The 20,660-nt window shown below is 34.5% G+C and overlaps 1 protein-coding gene across 2 annotated transcripts in view; it reads left to right on the top strand.

Moving 5' to 3' along the window:
* The window catches only part of CAND1 (cullin associated and neddylation dissociated 1), a 37,292-nt gene that overhangs the window by 11,245 nt on the left and 5,387 nt on the right, over nucleotides 1-20,660 (top strand). The window contains exons 3-10 of one of the 2 annotated variants that reach the window (XM_057741669.1): nucleotides 7,695-7,849; nucleotides 9,366-9,489; nucleotides 10,774-11,030; nucleotides 11,116-11,221; nucleotides 12,440-12,585; nucleotides 16,216-16,508; nucleotides 18,035-18,176; nucleotides 18,526-20,019. In XM_057741669.1, coding sequence (XP_057597652.1) covers nucleotides 7,695-7,849; nucleotides 9,366-9,489; nucleotides 10,774-11,030; nucleotides 11,116-11,221; nucleotides 12,440-12,585; nucleotides 16,216-16,508; nucleotides 18,035-18,176; nucleotides 18,526-20,019 — 2,717 coding nt within the window. The remainder of the gene's footprint in view (nucleotides 1-7,694; nucleotides 7,850-9,365; nucleotides 9,490-10,773; nucleotides 11,031-11,115; nucleotides 11,222-12,439; nucleotides 12,586-16,215; nucleotides 16,509-18,034; nucleotides 18,177-18,525; nucleotides 20,020-20,660) is intronic. The other variant, XM_057741670.1, reaches the window with a different exon arrangement.

The following is a 20,660-nucleotide window of genomic DNA, read 5'->3' as shown; positions in this document are numbered from 1 at the left end:
TAAGATATAAACAAAAGTAATATATTAGATAGAACCCAAGAACTGATCTTAGAGGAGGGAAAATCCTAATAGAAAAATACTAAGTAGCCTTATCAAGAAATTGGAAAATTTATCAAAGAACTCATCGCGCAAAAGAAACTCATGCCCAGAAATGTTTTTACACAACTCTTTGAAACCTTGAAAAACAGATAATTCCAGTACAGATAGTTCTAGAACTATTTCAGAACATAAAGTATGAGAACCTTCCAGTCTTTTTTTTAAACCAAATATTGATAACAAATTCTGACTAAATACAGCAAATTCTGACCAAATATAACACTAAAAAAGAAAACTACACACCAGTTTCATTTAAATGTTCAAAATAAAATCGAAAGTTATATTGAGTGTAATAGACCATGACCTAGTGAGGTTCATCCGAAAAGCATAAGGACAGTTTAATATTATGTGCTTTATTAATATTTTTATTTCATCATGTTAATAGATCAGAGGAGGAGAAAACTATCTGGTTAGTTGTCAAGGCACTGAAGAGATTCAGCTTTGATTCTTAATTAAAAAAATCCAACACCTAGGCTACTTAATGTAGTTAGAGGAATGAAACACCTTCCCAAAACCAGCATCATACTTAGTGTGTCAGTAGAATGAAGAACAGTTTAGGGATGCTTTATCTCACTAAAGTGAATTCATCACCTGTTTCAAGTACAACATTTAGTAACAAAGAATCGACAGGACCTTTTAAAAAAAGTACACAGACATTCATACTTCAACCCAGAAGCCAATAAATTACCAGATGCCTTCACACTAAAGGCAGGAACAAGGATATGTCTCTATCTCCATTACATTTCTTTCGAAGGCATTAGCTACTATAAAACAAGGGGGGAAAATTAGACACCAAAGAATTTTTAAAGGTAGATAGAAAAAACCAAGTCAATCAAGAAAAAAATAATGTAAACAATAATAATTCAGAGAAGGAACACGATGTAAAAGTAATGAACAAAAATCAGTAGCCTTCATATAAGCAAATAAGTTAGAAGATATGGAAGCAAATATCCATTTATTTCAGCAACAGAAAGACAAAACAATAAATATAACAAATGTTACATTGGTGACCTTGGGTGAAGATACTGTGTGGTTTAAGGTAAGGTTACAATTTTCTCTTTAAAAACTTGCAGACAAATCTACTTGAAACAAATGGAAAGACATCCTTGGATGGACAACTCAACAGGGTTGTCAGTTCTCTCCAGGTTATTTTAATGCTAATGTAACTCTAAAAATCAGTAAGTTTTTTCCACAGCTAGACATGTTGATTCTAAAGTATATTTTGGTAGAAGGGCGAAGGGGGTATTTGCTTAAGATAGAGAAAAAAAAAAAAAAAAAAACCCCACAAAACAAACAAAAAACCCCCTGAAAATTGCTGGAGTTGGAGGTGTGTTGATTAGCCCTACTAGATATGAAAACATATTATTATGTTTATGTAATGAAAGCAGTGAGAGTGAGGCATTACTAGACCAGTAGTGTAAAGCAGAATGGAAAGTATTCAATACATGATGCAGTTGGTGGCATCATGAGAGAAGTTGGACCTTTTTTCCAAAAAACTGGATAACCATTTGAAAAAGATAACATTGTATCCTTATCTCACAACTTCCTTAAGGTCAACATTGTTCACCTTAAATTGGTTTTATGTTTGATGTATCAGTGTTTTGTGACTTTATTACTGATTAGTAGTTCATTAACAGCACAATGATATCTTTCTAGGTTTGGCTATTGTGAATAAAGATACAGTGAACATTTTTGTATGAGTCCTTTTCAGGACATGTGTCTTTATTTCTTTGGAAGAATGAAGTTGCTGTTGTCCATTTCGATTTTTAAGAAACTATGAAATTGTTTCCCAAAGAATTTATACCATTTTACATGAAAGTACCAGTCGTTCCACATTATCATCAACAGTTGGTTGTGTCACTTTGTTGTGGTTTTTTTTGTCTTTTTTTTTTTTTGGCGGTCCCATGTGGATGTGGGATCTTAGATCCCCTACCAGGAATTGAACCTGTGCCCCCTGCAGTGGAAGCACAAAGTCTTAACCACTGGACCGCCAGAGAAGGTCCTGGTTGTGTCACTCTTTAATTTTAGCTATTCTACTTGGTGTATAGGTGTAGTTTTAATTTACATTTCCCTGATGACTAATGATGTCTAATGCTATTTTGTTTGTTTATTGGCCACTTATTTATTTTTTTTGTGGTCTTTTTCCAGTTTTTAAAATTGAGGTTGTCTTTGTATTGAACTATAGGAGTTCATATATTCTGAATATAGGTCCTTTGGCACATACATTTTCTCCCAATTTGATGATCTTAAGTTTTTAATTTATTTTAAAATTTAGTTTAGTTTGATTTAATTTGTAAATTAATTTCAACCTTTATGGTTCTTCCTTTCTGTGTTCTAAGAAATCTTTATGTTGCAAAGATTTTCCTCTTGTGTTTTCTTCTGAAAGCTTTGTAGTTTCAGCTATTATTTTTAATCCTGTGATCTATCTTGAATAATTTTTGTGAAGTAGGAATTGAGCTTATTTATTTTTTTTCCATATGGAAATCCAGTTGTTGAAGCACCATTTATTGAAAACATCTTCCTTTCTGTACTGATTGCTTTGGCATCTCTGTCAGAAGTCAATTGACAAAAGCGTGAGTCTATTTCCAGACTCTATTCTGTTCCACTGATCCATTTGTCTGTTCTAATGACAGTACCATACTGTTTTATTAGCATAGCTCAGGCTCTTTCATGCTTGGCGCTGTTGAGTTTTGGGGCCAGATAATTCTTTGTTATGGGGAGCTACCTTGTGTATTCCATGTGTTGTTGGATGTTGAGCAGTCTAAGCCTTTACCCACTATGCTACCCAGTAGCATTCCTTCATCCTTCATCCTTTGGTAGGAACAACCAAAAATATCTCCAGACATTGCCAAATGTCTGTTGAAGGGCAAAAATCACCCCTGGTTGAGAAATGCTGTTGTAGATCTATAGATCTGAAGTAAGGTAGTATAAGTTCTTTAGCTTCATTTTTTTCTCAAGAGTATGTTGATTTTTTAAGTTCTCTGTATTTCCATATAAATTTTAGAATTAGTTTGTCAATTTCTGCTTTAAAAATAAACTTGCTCAAACTTTGATTGGGATTGTGTTGAAGCTATAGAAATATTTGAAGAGAATCAACAGTTAACAATACTGAATCTTTTAACCGTGAACCATAGCATATCCTAATTATTACAGTACTTTTTGTTGATTCCTTGGGATAGTCTACCTAAATAATTGTCATCAGTGAATATCCATCCCCCTCTTTCGATCCTGGTTTTGATAATTTGTGTTTTCTCTCTCTTTTTTCCCCCTCAATTCATTTTAGTCAGGGATTTACCAACTTTACTAATCTTATCAAAGAACTGACTTCAGGGTTTGTTCATTTTCCTTATTGTCTGTTGCCTTATTTGACTAATGGCTTCTCTTTTTTTTTTCCTCTTGCATTTATGCTTTATTATTTCAAGAAAGGTAAAAACACAACTGAAACACACAAGAAGATTTGTGCAGTGTATGGAGAAGGTGCTGTGATTGATTGAACGTGTCAAAAGTGGTTTGCAAAGTGTCGTCCTGGGGATTCTCAGTGGACAGTGCTCCACGGTGGGGTAGACCAGTTGAAGTTGATAGGATTCAAATCCAGACGTTAGTTGAGAACAATCAACATTATACCACGTGGGAGATAGCTGACATACTCAAAATATTTGCGCCAGCTTGGTTATGTGTGATTGCTTCTCTTTTATTCTTTCTTTCTTTCCACTGATTTTTTTTCCTTTCTAATTCTTAGACATTTAAAGGTATATATTCTCTTCTAAGTAAACTGTGTAAATTTCATTCAGTTTGAAATATTTTTAATCTTCATTGTGATTTTTCTTTGATCTATGGGTTATTTAGAAGCAGTTTTCAAATATTTGGAGATTAGATGTTTGCTTCTATTTTTAATGGTTTCTAACTTAATTGTATTATGGGCAGAGAACCATACTCTTTTAAGATTTCAGGGAGGTTAATTTTGTTTGTTTTGGTTTATTTTGTCTACTCATTGAGATTGGTTCTATGGTTCAGCATATGATAGGTCTTCGTGGATGTGGATGTTCCCTGTATACTTGAAAGTGTATTCTATGATAGTTGGGTATGGTATATTATAAATGTCAGGTCAGGGTAGCTGGTAGTGTTGTTCAGATTTATATCCTTTGTGATTTTTTTTTCTCTTCTTAATATTGAGCACTGAGAGAGGAGTGCTAAAATTTCCAACTATAGTTGTTAATTTGTTTTTCCCTTTAATAATGTCAGTTTTTTGCTTCATGTATTTTAAAGTTGTGTGATTAGGGGCTTACGTGTTTATAATTATGTCTTCCTAGTGTTTGATGTTTTTATGAGTATAAACTGTTTCTTGGACTGTATCTTGGAATGTATTTTTTCTTATGTTATAGCTGCTCCAATTTCCTTTTAAGATTAGTGTTTGCATAGTGTATCTTTTTCATTATTCAGTTTTTAATCTGTTTTTATTTTTAAATTATGTGTCTTGTAGACAGCAGATGGTTAGGTCTTGCTTTTTTTCCTTCTATTCAGTTTCATAATTTCTTCCCTTCGATAGTGTTTTTCAGTCCATTGTTGTTTATTGTAAATATTGATATAGTTAGATTTAGGTGCACCATTTTGCTTCTTTTTTTTTCTATTTGTTTCTCTGTTTTCTGTGGTGTGTTTTTTTTTTTTTTTTTTTTGGCTTTTTTTTTAATTGTTTTTTTCATGCTGTCTTTTGGGTTAATCAAATATTTTATAGCAGCAGTTCTCAAAGTTTGATTCAGGGGTCACCGGGACATCTGTGACCCCCAAAATTCAAAACTATAATATGAGTAATACTAAGGTGTTAGTTCCCCTTTGATGCTCATTTTCTCATAAGTATACAGAATAATTTCCACTGGCTACATGACACGTGATATCACAAACAACTGAATGCAAAAGCAGATATGAGAATCCAGTTATTTTCTTTTAAGCGCAAACATTAATTTGCAAAAATGTAAAACAGCTATTTTTCCTCATTTTTTTCTGGAAAATATAGTTATTTTCCTTCCTTAAAAAATGTTATTTATGTTGACATGTGACTTTATTATTGTTGCTTTTAATTTTTAAAGTGGTAAACATTGGACAGATACAGCCCACATAAAGAAAAATTCTTTGGGGTCCTCATTGATTTTTAAAGTGTTAAAAGGGTTCCTGAAAACAAAAGTTGGGAATTGTCTTGTTTTATAATATTTAATTTTGATTTCCTCAGATAAATCTTTTTTGTATTATTTTTAAAATTGTCATACTAGGCTATGGATTATAAATGACGTCTTAAATTTACCACTCTATTAAAAGTTAATATTGTACCACTTGATATAAATTATATAAACCTTGAAATAACATTTTTCCATTTACCTTCCTCCTGGCTTTGTGCTACTATTTTTTTTTTTTTTTTAATAAATGTATTTATTTATTTATTGGCTGTGCACGGTCTTTCTCTAGTTGTGGCGAGCAGGGGCTATCTTCGTTGTGGTGCGTGGGCTTCTCATTGCAGTGGCTTCTCTTGTTGCCAAGCATGGGCTCTGGGCGCAGGGGCTTCAATAGTTGTGGCTCGCGGGCTCTAGAGCGCAGGCTCAGTATTTGCGGCGCATGGGCCTAGTTGCTCCCTGGCGTGTGGGATCTTCCCGGCCCAGGGCTCCAACCCGTGTCCCCTTCGTTGGCAGGTGGATTCTTAACCACTGCGCCACCATGGAAGTCCATACTATTGTTTTTTATATTTGTGTGTCCATAATCCAGTATTATTGATAGTTTGAAGAAAAAATATATAGTCTCTTAAATGTAGCCTTTTAGGTATACACACATTTACCATTTCTGGTGATCTTTATTCCTTTCTGTAAATCTGAGTTATTATCCGGTTTAATTTTTCTTTAGCCTAAAGAACTTCCCTTGGCAATTTCTGCAGTATAGGTCTGGTTGCCATATAGTCTCAGCTTTTATCTGAAGTTGTCCTTAATAAAAATTTTTATTATTCATTTTTAAAGGGAATTTCACTGGGTATGGAATTCTAGGTAAACACCTTTTCCCATCTGTTTTTAGTTTCATCATTATCTTGCATTCAGATTGTTTTCTAAAATACAGTTTTAGAGATTTTGTAGTTGTTACCTGTGGGAGGGTTATTCCACCAAAGCTGTTTTGCCATTGCTAGAAGCTAGAAGTCTTTAAATTCATTTTTGGAATTCCTTTTATTTTTGCTCCCAATTTGTATGGTTTCAAATTAGGTCTCTCTATTTATGCCGTTTCTCTCACTGTCATTGCCATCATTTTGGATTGGGCTGTTCTTGGATTTCTCTGACCTTTCTGTTTATTTTTCTTATTTCTTAATTCCCCAAACTGTACTCCTACTGCTTCTCTAATCAAGCAGTCAGTCAGCTGTTATTTATTCAGAATCTATATGTGAAACATTGATCTGAGTATTTTTAAAGTTAAATTGTTTTCATCATGTCACTTATGCTTGAGAAAATGCATTGGCTCCCAACTTTGCCATATCACATTTCAATTCATTGGCCTAACTTTAAAGATTCTCCATAATGTCCCAGGCCTCTGCCTTTCCTATTGTGTGTTTCATCTGCCTTTTTCATCAGGCAATTCTTTTGACCTCTCTTTCAGTGTGTATTCTATTCATTCTAGTCTCTCATTTGAAATGCTGTTTTTTTCTAACTATATACCCCATAAATACAAGTACCTAAAAAGCTGTCTCTGCGGTGCAGCCTCCTGTCTGTAAATAAATACAGACAGGAGAATTTGAAAGTTTTTTTTTTTTTAAGATTGTGCAGAGTAGTGAATGACTTAAGTTAATTTCTAAAATAGTTCTGTGAGTTCCTTACCTCACCAACCAGATGGTAAATTTTTGAAGATAGGGGCCATACTTTATTCAGTACAGTCTTGAATACAGTGGCTCCTCAATGAATAGTCATGCACCAAATATTATCTACTATGTGCTAAGTTCTGTGGGAAGGACACAGTGGAAGAGCTTTTCTCCATCCTTAACCAGTGGACCTACATGCAGTGCTAAAATAATAACAGTATAAAATACTAATATGAAAGGCATATACAAGAGGCTTTGGAAGCACAGAGAAGTTCTCACTTGTTTGCTTTTTGCAACCAGTCACTTGACGCTTTTAAAATTTAAACAAAAAAATAAAAGGAATATAAATTTTTTGGTTCATCAGTTGGAGTTGGTGATAGATGGTAGGAAGGAAGGGTCACAGTTGGCAAATTGTGATATATTGGATGGAGTTTCTATTGCAGGTAAATTATAGGATCCTTGTTAAGAACAGACTTCTAAGTAGCCTTTTTATTATTAAAAGATGTGTGTGTTTGAATGGTTTGTGGTGGGGGAGGGTGAAACCATCTTGAGTTTCATGATGCTATGATGAAAATAACTGGGGAAAAAATTGGAAACTGCAAGCAGCTTATTAAGAATTTTTTAGTAGTCTTATTTGTATGTTATCTGTGATATAGGCATAGTGTTTACTTCGTGTTGACAGTTGCTAGGCAGAAAAGTTAATGTTTTTACTCATCTGTTTTTCTGTTCTTGTGTATATCTAGATTAAGAAAAAATTTTTTTCTTCTTTATGTTACAGTCTTGGCCCTTTAGTGAGTAAAGTGAAAGAATACCAAGTAGAGACAATTGTAGATACCCTCTGCACTAACATGCTTTCTGATAAAGAACAACTTCGAGATATTTCGAGTATTGGCCTTAAAACAGTTATTGGAGAACTTCCTCCAGCTTCCAGTGGTAAGCAAGAGCGCTTTTTTTCTCCTATTTCCCTTTTACAAGTGGAGGTATTTCTCCTCCGCCTTTTTTTTCCCCCCCTCCTGGCTAGGAAGGGAGAGAAGTATCTATCCCTTAAAGATCTTTGTAAGCATCCCTTTGAACAGCGAAGAAAAAAAAAATCCGGAGTCTTAATTTTGCTTAAAAATAAATTCAGTTATTTTGATTGAGTTTAAGTATCTCTTTGGAATACCAGTTCTGAAGGATTTATATGTTGGAGCAAGATTTTATATTCTTGTATTAACCGTGACTTGTAGAATAGAGTTAAGCCAACCTATGCAGTGAGAGAAAAGAGAACCAAAATCATGAGTTATTTCTGATTAGCTTTTTACTGTCAGTATTAATTTTGCTTTGCGTTAGAATTTATGATGTAAAACTTAGTACCATTAAGACAGCTGTAAAAGAATTTAGTTTACTAGTGTCTTTCATTAAGGCTGAGCCTTTTGTAGCTACTTATAATTTTTTAAAAATTTAAAACTATAGTTAATGAATTTGTCAAGTAATTAGCTTTTGACCTCTGACAAATGTTTATGTAATGTAAGTTTTAGAGTTGGTCTTGACTACTAAGCTATCGGCTGAAATTGCAGGCTAAAGTTACTCTCTCATCTGCAAATGGGGTGAAATTACTATCTCTCTTTCATGGAAAGATGTATATTGGTAATGTAGTCAGTATGTAGTTTTCGCTCATTTACTTAATAAATATTTATTATTCTCTATGTTACCTATCATGCTAGATGGTACATGTGTATTATTTCACTTTGTCTAAACATTAGTCACACGGGAGGTCTTAATATAGATTGTTGATAAGGGAACTGAAATTCAGAGAGATTAGGTTAATTTATCCAGTTTTGATTACCTGGTTGGGTGAAGATTCATACCCACTATCTTTTAATCCAAGGGTGATGGGTTTTTTCACTGTATCACGCCAGCGTTACTTTACCCTTACTAATTACTTCAAAAATATTTCACCACCTCTGAAGTATGTCATGTATAGTTGTATTAGCTATATTGATATTTTCCTCATTTTTTTCCTCTTACTGAAACATGTTTGTTTTCAGCTGATTTCTGGCTCTAACAAGAATTCTGTTAACCATTCAGATTTTTACTTTCACATTTTCTTGTTCCTTTTTTTTTCTCACTTGTCAGTAACAACACAAATGCCAGCTATGGAGCTAAGAGCTGTAGTGCTTTCACCTCTAGATTGGAAAACAACAGAAATAGTTGCCCAATAGAGTTTACTAAATCGGTATTGTTTTCCATGTGTGGTGTACTCCTACAGTTATCTCTAATTCTTGTTTATGCCGAATAAATTATTTTATTGTGAAAAACAACCTGTTTTGAAACACATTTTTCTGACATGGATCTCTTGAGTCAGTTTTAAAATCAAGTTTAGAGTTGCTGAATATTTGCTAACTAGCATGAATATAAGGTGGAATTCAACATAGTTGCCTTGAAATCTATCGGTTTCTTATTCCTGCAGGCTCTGCATTAGCTGCTAATGTATGTAAAAAGATTACTGGGCGTCTTACCAGTGCAATAGCAAAGCAGGAAGATGTCTCTGTTCAGCTAGAAGCCTTGGATATTATGGCTGATATGTTGAGCAGGTAAACATGACTATTGTTTGTATTACTTATAATACAACTATTTGTGCATTTGTTAAGAACCCTTTCTGATAAATATAATAAAACTTGGTCTAAAATTATTCATGTTTAAATTGTGTCTTTTTTATAAATCTGTATGATTAGAAGTGAGGGGAAAGAAAGCTAATTTAAATTTATCATGTGATATTGCATAGCAGGCACATTTCTTGTAGTTTTGAAATAGTATAATTTGTGATTTAAATATTTCAGCAGAGTTTTTATATTTTGTTTTACTCTTTGATATTCTTGAATACAGTGATCTACTTGGATAAGGAGATGTGCTGATAGGAGTTGCAAGTTTTCCAGTTAAAATAATGCTGGTATACTTCAGCAACCATGTTTTTAAAGCATGTGTTGTGAGGGAGGAAGGAACTTGGCTTTATGTGTTTGTTGCTTTTCTACTTTTCCTCTGGAAGTCAAACTTGGAAAGATAGAAAGATCTAAGCAACTCCTAGGGGGAAGTAACCTTAAAAGACCTGTCAGTTTCAGTTTGTCCCTGATTCTCAGTCATTATATGTCATCATTATTTATCTATTATTTCTGGCTAATTCACTTGAACTTGAAAACAATCAAGTGGTACAAATATATAGTATAAGTGAAGAGCTATTATCCTAGCACAGAAAGAGCTTATACTATAGGAGATAAGAACACAAATGGTTATAATGTAAGGCAGAGTTGGACTAAATATTAACAGACAGTATAGTGTATTTTGTGGTTTAAAATGGAAGGATCCAAGGAAGTTTATTATGGAAACAGTGGCATTTGAATTTAGTTTTGAAAAGTGGGTAGGGCATAGGTGTATGTACTTAAGCATAGAATATGTCAGAATATATAAGTAGTCTTGAGTTGGGAAACACTTTATTCTAGTTTTCCAGAATATAGCATGGATGGAAGAGTAGTGGTAGGAGATCATTCTGATACATTGAGGTCTTCCTGAGGAGGGTGAGGAATTTATGGTTAATTTGATAAGTAGTGAAAATTCCGTTAGACCTTTTGTCCTGTGTGTGACTTGATCACTAGCACTGTCCTGACACAGGACACAGATGTTTGACTGCTGAGTCAGTAAACAGCACATGTGAAATGATTTGAAAGAGGGTTGGACCAACAAGATGGTTGAAACATAGTATGTAGATTTGTAGAGGAAAGACAATAGAGAGAAGGGGTAATCAAGAGATGGTCAGAGGGTAGACATTTCAGTAGTACTTGGACATCCTGAATTTATTTGTTTTCTTTTTATTTTACTTTAAGGCAAGGAGGACTTCTTGTTAATTTCCATCCTTCAATTCTGACCTGTCTGCTCCCCCAGTTGACCAGCCCTAGACTTGCAGTGAGGAAAAGAACGATTATTGCTCTTGGCCATCTGGTTATGAGCTGTGGAAATATAGTTTTTGTCGATCTTATTGAACATCTGTTGTCAGAGTTGTCCAAAAATGACTCCATGTCAACAACAAGAACCTACATACAATGTATTGCTGCTATTAGTAGGCAAGCTGGTCATAGAATAGGTAAGAAATATTTATGTATTTAAAAGTTTTCTTTCATTTAAGAAATGTTAATGAATGTTTATAAGAACTAATATACTTTTCTTAGGTGAATACCTTGAGAAGATCATTCCTTTGGTGGTGAAATTTTGTAATGTAGATGACGATGAATTGAGAGAGTACTGCATTCAAGCCTTTGAATCATTTGTGAGAAGGCAAGTTTTTAAGATCTCTATTTTTCAAATAAAAATTTTTCTTAAGAATAGAATAATAATTAAGATATAGATTAGGTGGGTGAGGAGAAATGGGTTATTTTACTAACAGCCGGGATTGAGTTTTAGATTTCAAATGTGTTTTAATTTTTTATTAAACAATAACTGGTAACCAGTATTTGAAGTGAATATCATCTTTATTTTAAAATACAGTCCTTACATTTATTTTGAAATGTTTCTTTCTTATTGTTAGGACTTAAAGAACTTGGGAAAGGTATTTATAATTGTCTTTCAGTTTAATTTAATGATGCAGTCTTTATCCTGAGAGAGTACCAGCATAAATTAATTATCTAGTCAGAAATGTATACTAGTGAATTTCATATCTCTTCAACAGTTTTTGAGATCTGTTACATCCATTTGCTAGGGTGGTGAGTCTCAGTTTGGAAACTTTGGTTCTAATAATAAAAACTGCATTTCTGTACAAGAAAGCCATACTGCTAAGTAGTGAGGGGTTTTTTTTGTTTGTTTTTTTTGCTTATGGCTAAAATTGACAGCATAGTATCATGGAGTCTTGAGACTTCACTGTTATTTGTAGTAATAGTAAGTAGTTATTTGCCACTCATGGTTTTTGATAAGTAGCTTTATAGTCGTATCAAATTGTTAAAATCAAAATTGTGGGATTCATTTCTGTCCTTTTAATTGAGAAATACAAATTATTTCTTTATTGTTGGGCATTTATTATACATTCTGTCTTCTCAACATAAAGTAAGAAGACCAAGCCTAGATGAATATACACTGGCATTTTCACAAATAATCCTAGTTACTGAAGAATACGTTTATCTGGGCTTGGTGTTCTAGTTGTATGTTGAGAGGATAGAGCATATACAGATTTCTCTCTATATGACCCCACACTAACCATCCATGTCATACCGTTTATTATAAAAATCATCCTAACTTCAGAGATGTTAAAATGCGGAGTGGGAGGTGGAGTTCATCCTAAAATTGATTACATAAGAGTAATTTGAAAAGTAAGTCTTTTTTAAAACATGAAGTCAGTGGGAGGGAAAGGTGAAGCATCATTGACGTTGCAAAGGCTAGAAACCACTTTCCTGTGCTGTGTTAAAGGGAAGAAGAAAAATCTGGTAATAAAGCAAAATTGGCAGATACTGCATCAAGGAGAAAAATATAATTATTCAAGGCAGCTTTTGTTTTTTTCTTCAGATGTCCTAAGGAAGTATATCCTCATGTTTCTACCATTATAAATATATGTCTTAAATATCTTACTTATGATCCAAATTATAATTATGATGATGAAGATGAAGATGAAAATGCGATGGATGCAGATGGTGGTGATGATGACGACCAAGGTATTTCCAATTAAGTGGAAGGAATTTGTTACATTTTCATGAAGGATCCAGTGTTATAGATGGAGATGATTCTTACCCCAGGTTGTGCTGCTTGTTTGTTTAAATAGTGAAAGTGCTCAGTTTGCTCTTGTTGAATAAGCACAGTATTCAACAGGAGCAAATTGATTAAGTAAATTATGGGGCATCCATGTATTGAACTGCTGTGCAGTGCTTTCAGAATCATGTTCCAGATAAATATTTGTTAAAGCAGTTAATAAGTTGAATGAAAAGTGGGTAGCAAAAGTTACTCTGTCCCAGCTTTATTTTTTAAATATGCTGAAAAAAATGTAACTAGTGTTTTTCTCTTGGCAAGCAATTATAAGTGACTTCTGTTCTTTATTTTTCAAATTTTCTACAGCCTGTTTTTGTAAGGAGGGGAGTGAATGTTATTTTAAAAATTGTACCTGTAGATAACATTCATAGCAGTTTGGTTGGTTTTATATACATGGTTACTTTAATGAGAAATCCTAAATATTGTTTGAGGCTCCATTTAACTTTCATGAATAATCTAAATGTTTCTGAGGCTCCTAAGGTTGATGTCACTGTGCTGTGATTGTGGTATTTACTCTGGAGAGGAGTAGCACTTCAGGGACACAGGGTTGCTCATGTTTAGTTGTTCCTGCTAGTATCAAAAGAATCATAGTAGAGATGTTTAAGTTATTCGGTATATGTGTTGGTGGATTTCCTATTAATTATACTTTTAAGTTTGATTCTTTGAATGAATTTAGGTAACAGCTTTGCTCTAAAGTCTGTAATTTTATCCATCTTAAAAAATAAGGTACAAAAGACCTCTCAATCCCATTTTAGACTTAAAGAGATAGTGCCAAATTTCTCTACAATATGATAGAATTCCTCAAAAGAATGAATGCTCTCCAGCTCCTTTTTTCCCCTTTTCTCTTGAATCCAGTCTTCCAGTGATTGCCAGTGAGTGACCTCAGTTGTCTGACTCTGCCTATTACTCAGTTCTCAGCAGCATTTCTTTATTTAACTTCTAGGATACTACACTCTCCTGGTTTTAGTCCTATCATTGTGATTACTCCTTCTCAGTCTCTGAGCTGGTTCCTCTTCATCGCCCTGCCCACTAAACTTTGGAGTATTTTTGGGCTCAGTGCTTGACTTCTCTGTTATGTTCTTATAATCTTGTTGATCTCATGTAGTCTCTTGGCTTTAATATCAGTATGCTGAAAAGCCAAATTTTATCTTTATCCCAGATCTTTCCTGTGAATTCCAGGTTCATATATGCAACTGCTTAATTGATTTACTGTTTAGATGTCTAAAATATCTTCTCCCCATCTTTCTCCCACTGCCTGCCTAACCTGTTTTTTCTTTAGACTTCTCTATCTCAGAATGGCATCTCCATTCTTCTTAGTTTTTCAGGCCAGAAACTTTGGGGTTATACCTGATCACTTCTACATACCCCTCTCATCCAGTCTTCCATCTCAGGGCTTTCCCCTTACTTCATACTCATATCATCTCCCTTTGCATCATTTTTATTTTCTTCATTACACCTAATCATGTTCTGGTACATTGTAATTATTTTCTGCCCACCAGGATGTAAGCTTTATGAAGGAAGGGATTTTAATTTTAGTCTTCTGTATCACTTGCTTTATCCCAGTGCCTAGAACAGTGCTTGACACACATAAGACACTCACTTAGTGTCTGTTATTAATGAAGGAAAACCTTATTTTATTTTTTTTAATAAATTTATTTATTTATTTATTGGCTGTGTTGGGTCTTTTTTGCTGTGCGCGGGCTTTCTTTAGTTGCCGGTGAGTGGGGGCTATTCTTCATTGTGGTGCGCAGGCTACTCATTGCCATGGCCTCTCTTGTTGCAGAGCACGGGCTCTAGGTGCGTGGGCTTCAGTAGTTGCAGCACATGGGCTCAATAGTTGTGGCTCACGGGCTCTGAAGCGCAGGCTCAATAGTTGTGGCGCACGGGCTTAGTTGCTCCGCGGCATGTGGGATCTTCCTGGAGCAGGGATCGAACCTGTATACCCTGCATTGGCAGGCAGATTCTCAACCACTGCGCCACCTAGGAAGCCCCGGAAAACCTTATTAATGAAGGGAAGCCTTAGCTTATAATAGGAATATCCTTTGGAAAAAGCAGTAGCATTTTATGTTCCAGATTTTTTGATTGTTGGTTTTTTTAGTGTGCTAAGTACTGATGTTGAATAACAAACCAGGTCCTTCGGCTGCTTTATCAGGTACATGGATTATACCTAATAAATCTTTATTATAGTGTTATTGTAACTTATAAAACCAACATAATTTTAGCAATTAGGCTATTTAATTTTTTATAACCTTTTTTTCAATAAGGTATATTTCTCTAAAGTAATTCCCATAGTTGGGTTGCCATTGGATATTCTTCATTTATTTATTTGCTTTTAAATAGTCTGTTTGATAGAACCCTGTAATTTTTCTTCAAAATAGGTATTGGTGAATAAATCAGATGCCTTAGTTTAGCAGTATTTGGGTTTTCCTGTAAAGTGCTAAGATGAGATTAAGTAAGTCTTTTGGATTGGAAAATTTTGTCCTATATCCTAGATTTTTTTGAAGGCATAGTTGGCTACATTTAGCTGTCTTGTCACTAAGCTAATTGGAATATAAGCCAAAGAAGCGATGATATCTTTTCCCCTCACTGAGGAATCATTTTCAGGACTGTAGTCTTAAATCTAAGAATAACACAATTATTGTTAGTAATTTTAGACTGTCCTCAGAATTTAGGCTAATATGTAGGCCTCCTCCTGACTTCATGTTACCCAACTGATTCGGCCTGATGGTGTTAGAAGGAAATAATTTTCAGAGATTTCACACACACAAAAGTTAGCAAGAATATATAAGTGAGAAAGAATTGTTAATGCTATGCTTGGATATTGTTTTAATGCTTAACAGGAGTTTGGAGAAGCTGGTGCTCTGTTATTATGGGGGCAGAATTTTCTTGTAATTGAGAAAGTTTCTTTAAGCTATATTAAGATAATATCTTGAAAGGTTGAGAATATGCATAGTTGTTCCTAATAGCCCATCAACAAATTTAATGAAAAGCCTTGTAGTCACAAAGAAAGCTAATGTCAGGATTCTCTTTCTACCCTGAAAAATCAGTTTCTCAGCATGACCCGGGATTGGTGGCCATTCTTTCTATCACATCATCTGCACCACAAGTCCACTTTATGCTTTATCTTATAAACTCCCCAGTTGTTTTATTTTCCTGTAGTGTCAGATGAGTGTTTTGAATTGAATGTCTATTCATATTATTTTAAAAGCCTGGGACATTTATTATTTTACAAATATTTATAATCTAAAGAAGTTTAGTGTGTTAATAAATGATTTTAAAGAGTTAATAAGCAGCTCATTACCCATAAATGAGAAAATGTTTACGAAATTAAAAACACAATCAGATCATTCATCTTTAGAGGTTTGTTCATGTGTAAATTTTTGTAAGTAAACTCTGCCTCTGGTTTAAGTACTAGTTCTTTTTAAACCTATCTATTGCTGTGTATCTTAGTGAAAAGTTAGAAAACTTAGTTATGAATGTCAGTTCACTTTCTGTATTAAACTTTTCTTATGATTGTTAACAGTAAAACTTCTCTTTAGGGAGTGACGATGAATACAGCGACGACGATGACATGAGTTGGAAAGTGAGACGTGCAGCTGCTAAGTGCTTGGATGCTGTAGTTAGCACAAGGCATGAGATGCTTCCAGAATTCTACAAGACCGTCTCTCCTGCACTGATATCCAGGTTTAAAGAGCGTGAAGAGAATGTAAAGGCAGATGTTTTTCATGCATACCTTTCTCTTTTGAAGCAAACTCGCCCTGTGCAAAGTTGGCTGTGTGACCCTGATGCAATGGAACAGGGAGAAACACCTTTAACAATGCTTCAGAGTCAGGTCAGTTTAAAAGTGTGGTTTTGAAAGTCATGCTAATAAACGCGATCCTTTTAAATGATGTTTTTTATGGAAATATGAGTTCCAGAATAGCTTTAGAGAAGCAGTTTTGAGCTATGTTTGTATAGTAGTTTATGGGTGCTTATGTCACATTACTTGTAAATCATTTATTCGGATTGAAGTTTCCTTGATTTTTCCTGACTAAACAATATTAGCTTTAAGAATTGTTGATGAAGGAGATATCCTAGGGCAGTGGAATCGGACTACTTGTGTTCATAGCTTCCTTCCCTCCTAATTTAGCTGTGTGATCTTGGACAAGTTATTTAGACATTTTATGAAGCCTCACTTTTTTTTTTTCTCCTTCTCATTTGTAATAAGGGTTTACTTAGAACTGTCTACCCAAGGTAGAGATGATATGATCTATGTAAACATACAGTGAAGCCTGCTACATAGTATTTATATATGCCAGCTATTATTATTGTTAAAATACATATTTTTTCACTTCAGGACATCTTTTCTAAGATCCTAAATGTTTGATCTATATAGCTCCCATTTATTGAATAGTATATGCTAGGTATTTTCCTGTTATAATTTCTGCAGCAGCCCTATGGGGTGCGTATTTGTCCATTTTTATAGATGACAGATCTTGAGAGGGACTAAACAACTAAACCGGGGTGGGGGGGTTGTACATGCCATATCTATCGTGTTTTCAGGTAGTAAAAATTTTAAAAGTTTGGTGAAATTAAAGGTGAACACTGAAGATTAATTGTAGAAGAAAAAGGTAAAAGATGTGGAAGACATAAGCAATTGACTAAGTATATAGAAAGCAGATAAAAATCACAGGAAATTTTGATGATGCTGTGATGAATTAATTAGATAGGTGTTTTCTTTTGCCTCTAGTTCTCACATCATTGTTCGCTGTGGTATGTGTCTGTATCCTGGTGCCCATAAGACTCAGTAGTAAATTCCCTATTTAGGTTTTACTGACTAACATTAGCAAGTTTAAAAGCAGATGTCTTTGAATCATATTCCTACTGCTTGTAACTACATTTAAAGTGAGGTTGATTTCATTTCATAACAGCCAACAAAAAGAAAAACAAGGACCCTTTTAATTTCTTTTCCGTAATTTTCTTTAATTGCTTAAATGTGCTATTTCAGTTCAAAAAACGATTTATAAATTACACTCCTAAAGTTTTGGTTGAAAATTATTTTATTGTTTAGATTTCTATTTAGTCTTGTGCATTTTATAAGTAAAATTAATCAAGGAAGACGATTTTGTTGCTATGTAGAAAGCTAGTGATAGCTTTTCTCTATTTTCTTATTTATCAGTGTCAAGCAAATATAGTTACAAAAGAACATATAGTAGATGCTGCAACGAAGTTTGTATTGAGCAAATTGTTAGCAGTTAGTGGAATTAGGAATTTGAGCAAAAGCATTCTTCCATTTGTCGCCATTTCCTGTGATTTATGTTAAGTGTACTGAGGAAGTACCAATAGCTGAACCAGCTAATGAGCACTTAATAATTACAGGTTCCCAACATTGTTAAAGCTCTGCACAAACAGATGAAAGAAAAAAGTGTGAAGACCCGACAGTGTTGTTTTAACATGTTAACTGAACTGGTAAATGTATTACCTGGGGCCCTAACGCAACACATTCCTGTACTTGTACCAGGTATGAAAGAAATAGTAAATCACTTTTGGGACTTTTTTATAGTCTTTATTAAGACTTAGATAAGCTTAAATAATTGTTTCCTTGAAAGGAATAATTTATGACAACTTAATTTGCACATGGAACTAACTTTTTTAGAGAACCATTGAATACCTAAAGTTAAAAGTTTAAAATCATACCCTAAAATTTTTTTACTTTAATATTTATCATAGCTTGTGGAATTTCTACTGCTTTAGAGATAATATATAGTGGGAACTTTAACAGTCTTTTAGGGATTAGTTTAAAATTTTTTCTTTCATAAAGCTGCCATGCATAAAAATACTGGATTTTTCTTTTTTGGTTGGGGTTTTAGGAATCATTTTCTCACTGAATGATAAATCAAGCTCGTCAAATTTGAAGATTGATGCTTTGTCCTGTCTATATGTAATCCTCTGTAACCACTCTCCTCAAGTCTTCCATCCTCATGTTCAAGCTTTGGTCCCTCCAGTGGTGGCTTGTGTTGGAGACCCATTTTACAAGATTACATCTGAAGCACTTCTTGTTACTCAACAGCTTGTCAAAGTAATTCGTCCTTTAGATCAGCCTTCCTCGTTTGATGCGACTCCTTACATCAAAGATCTATTTACCTGTACCATTAAGAGGTTGAAAGCAGCTGACATTGATCAGGAAGTCAAGGAAAGGGCTATTTCCTGTATGGGACAAATTATTTGCAACCTTGGAGACAATTTAGGCTCTGACTTGCCTAATACACTTCAGATTTTCTTGGAGAGACTAAAGAATGAGATTACCCGGTTAACTACAGTGAAGGCGTTGACACTGATTGCTGGGTCGCCTTTGAAGATAGATTTGAGGCCTGTCCTGGGAGAAGGGGTTCCTATTCTTGCTTCGTTTCTCAGGAAAAACCAGAGAGCTTTGAAACTGGGTACCCTTTCTGCTCTAGATATTCTAATTAAAAACTATAGTGACAGCTTGACAGCTGCCATGATTGATGCAGTTCTAGATGAGCTCCCACCTCTTATCAGTGAAAGTGATATGCATGTTTCACAGATGGCTATCAGTTTTCTTACCACACTGGCAAAAGTGTATCCCTCCTCCCTTTCAAAGATAAGTGGATCCATTCTCAATGAACTTATTGGACTTGTTAGATCACCTTTATTGCAAGGGGGAGCTCTTAGCGCCATGCTAGACTTTTTCCAAGCTCTGGTTGTCACTGGAACAAATAATCTAGGATACATGGATTTGTTGCGCATGCTGACTGGTCCCGTTTACTCTCAGAGCACAGCTCTTACCCATAAGCAGTCTTATTATTCCATTGCCAAATGTGTAGCTGCTCTTACTCGAGCATGCCCTAAAGAAGGACCAGCTGTAGTAGGTCAGTTTATTCAAGATGTCAAGAACTCAAGGTCTACAGATTCTATTCGTCTCTTAGCTTTACTTTCTCTTGGAGAAGTTGGGCATCATATTGACTTAAGTGGGCAGCTGGAACTAAAATCTGTCATATTAGAAGCCTTCTCATCCCCTAGTGAAGAAGTCAAATCAGCTGCATCCTATGCATTAGGCAGCATTAGTGTGGGCAACCTTCCTGAATATCTACCATTTGTCTTACAAGAAATAACCAGCCAACCCAAAAGGCAGTATCTATTACTTCATTCCTTGAAGGAAATTATTAGCTCTGCATCAGTGGTGGGCCTTAAACCGTATGTTGAAAGCATCTGGGCCTTATTGCTTAAGCACTGTGAGTGTGCAGAAGAAGGAACCAGAAATGTTGTTGCTGAATGTCTAGGCAAACTCACTCTAATTGATCCAGAAACTCTCCTTCCACGGCTTAAGGGGTACTTAATATCAGGTGGGTACCTAGATTTTCTTATTTAAAAAAATTTTGTTTATTAGCAGCTGGTTGCCTGGAAAGATAGCTAATGCCAAAGTTAAAACGTTTCTGTATCTTGTTACATGTAGAACCTATTGCCTTATGTTATGATATGGAGCCATATTCAGATGACATGGTGTTGTTTGAAGGATAAAGAGAGTGTAGTTAGATAATGATTTAATAAGTCTGTTGTAGTTTCTAAGTCTTTAATATATTTTAATGTTACTCTTTTGTCTTAATGTGGAAAAGACAGATGTCTCTTGAGTTAATATAGCTGGAGGAGCTTGCTAGTATTAATTACAGTACTAAAATTAGTGAACTAAATAACTCAGTTCAAATGAAAGATTCTAGAAGAGTTTTCAGATTTACCAGTGTCAGCCCCTGTTGTCCAAGGAGAAGGTAATAAAGGCCATTCATTCTTAGAAATTGCTTTCATTTTTAATAAAAAACTTGACAATCTTATATGCTACAATGGTTTAACCAGTTCCCTTTTGTGAGGGATAGATCCTCCACTGCTGGTCTCTCAGGCCGCCTGCTTCCCAGAAGAGATTGTTCCGTTTGAAATCATAAAGATGCCCATGGGTTTTAGTTGACTTAAATACCAGTAGACTTACAGTTTA

Source organism: Hippopotamus amphibius, chromosome 7 (genome assembly GCF_030028045.1).
Source record: "Hippopotamus amphibius kiboko isolate mHipAmp2 chromosome 7, mHipAmp2.hap2, whole genome shotgun sequence".
In the NCBI taxonomy this organism is placed as follows: domain Eukaryota; kingdom Metazoa; phylum Chordata; class Mammalia; order Artiodactyla; family Hippopotamidae; genus Hippopotamus; species Hippopotamus amphibius.
The sequence above is the reverse complement of the archived record's forward strand: the minus strand, read 5'-3'. Positions and strand labels throughout refer to the sequence as shown.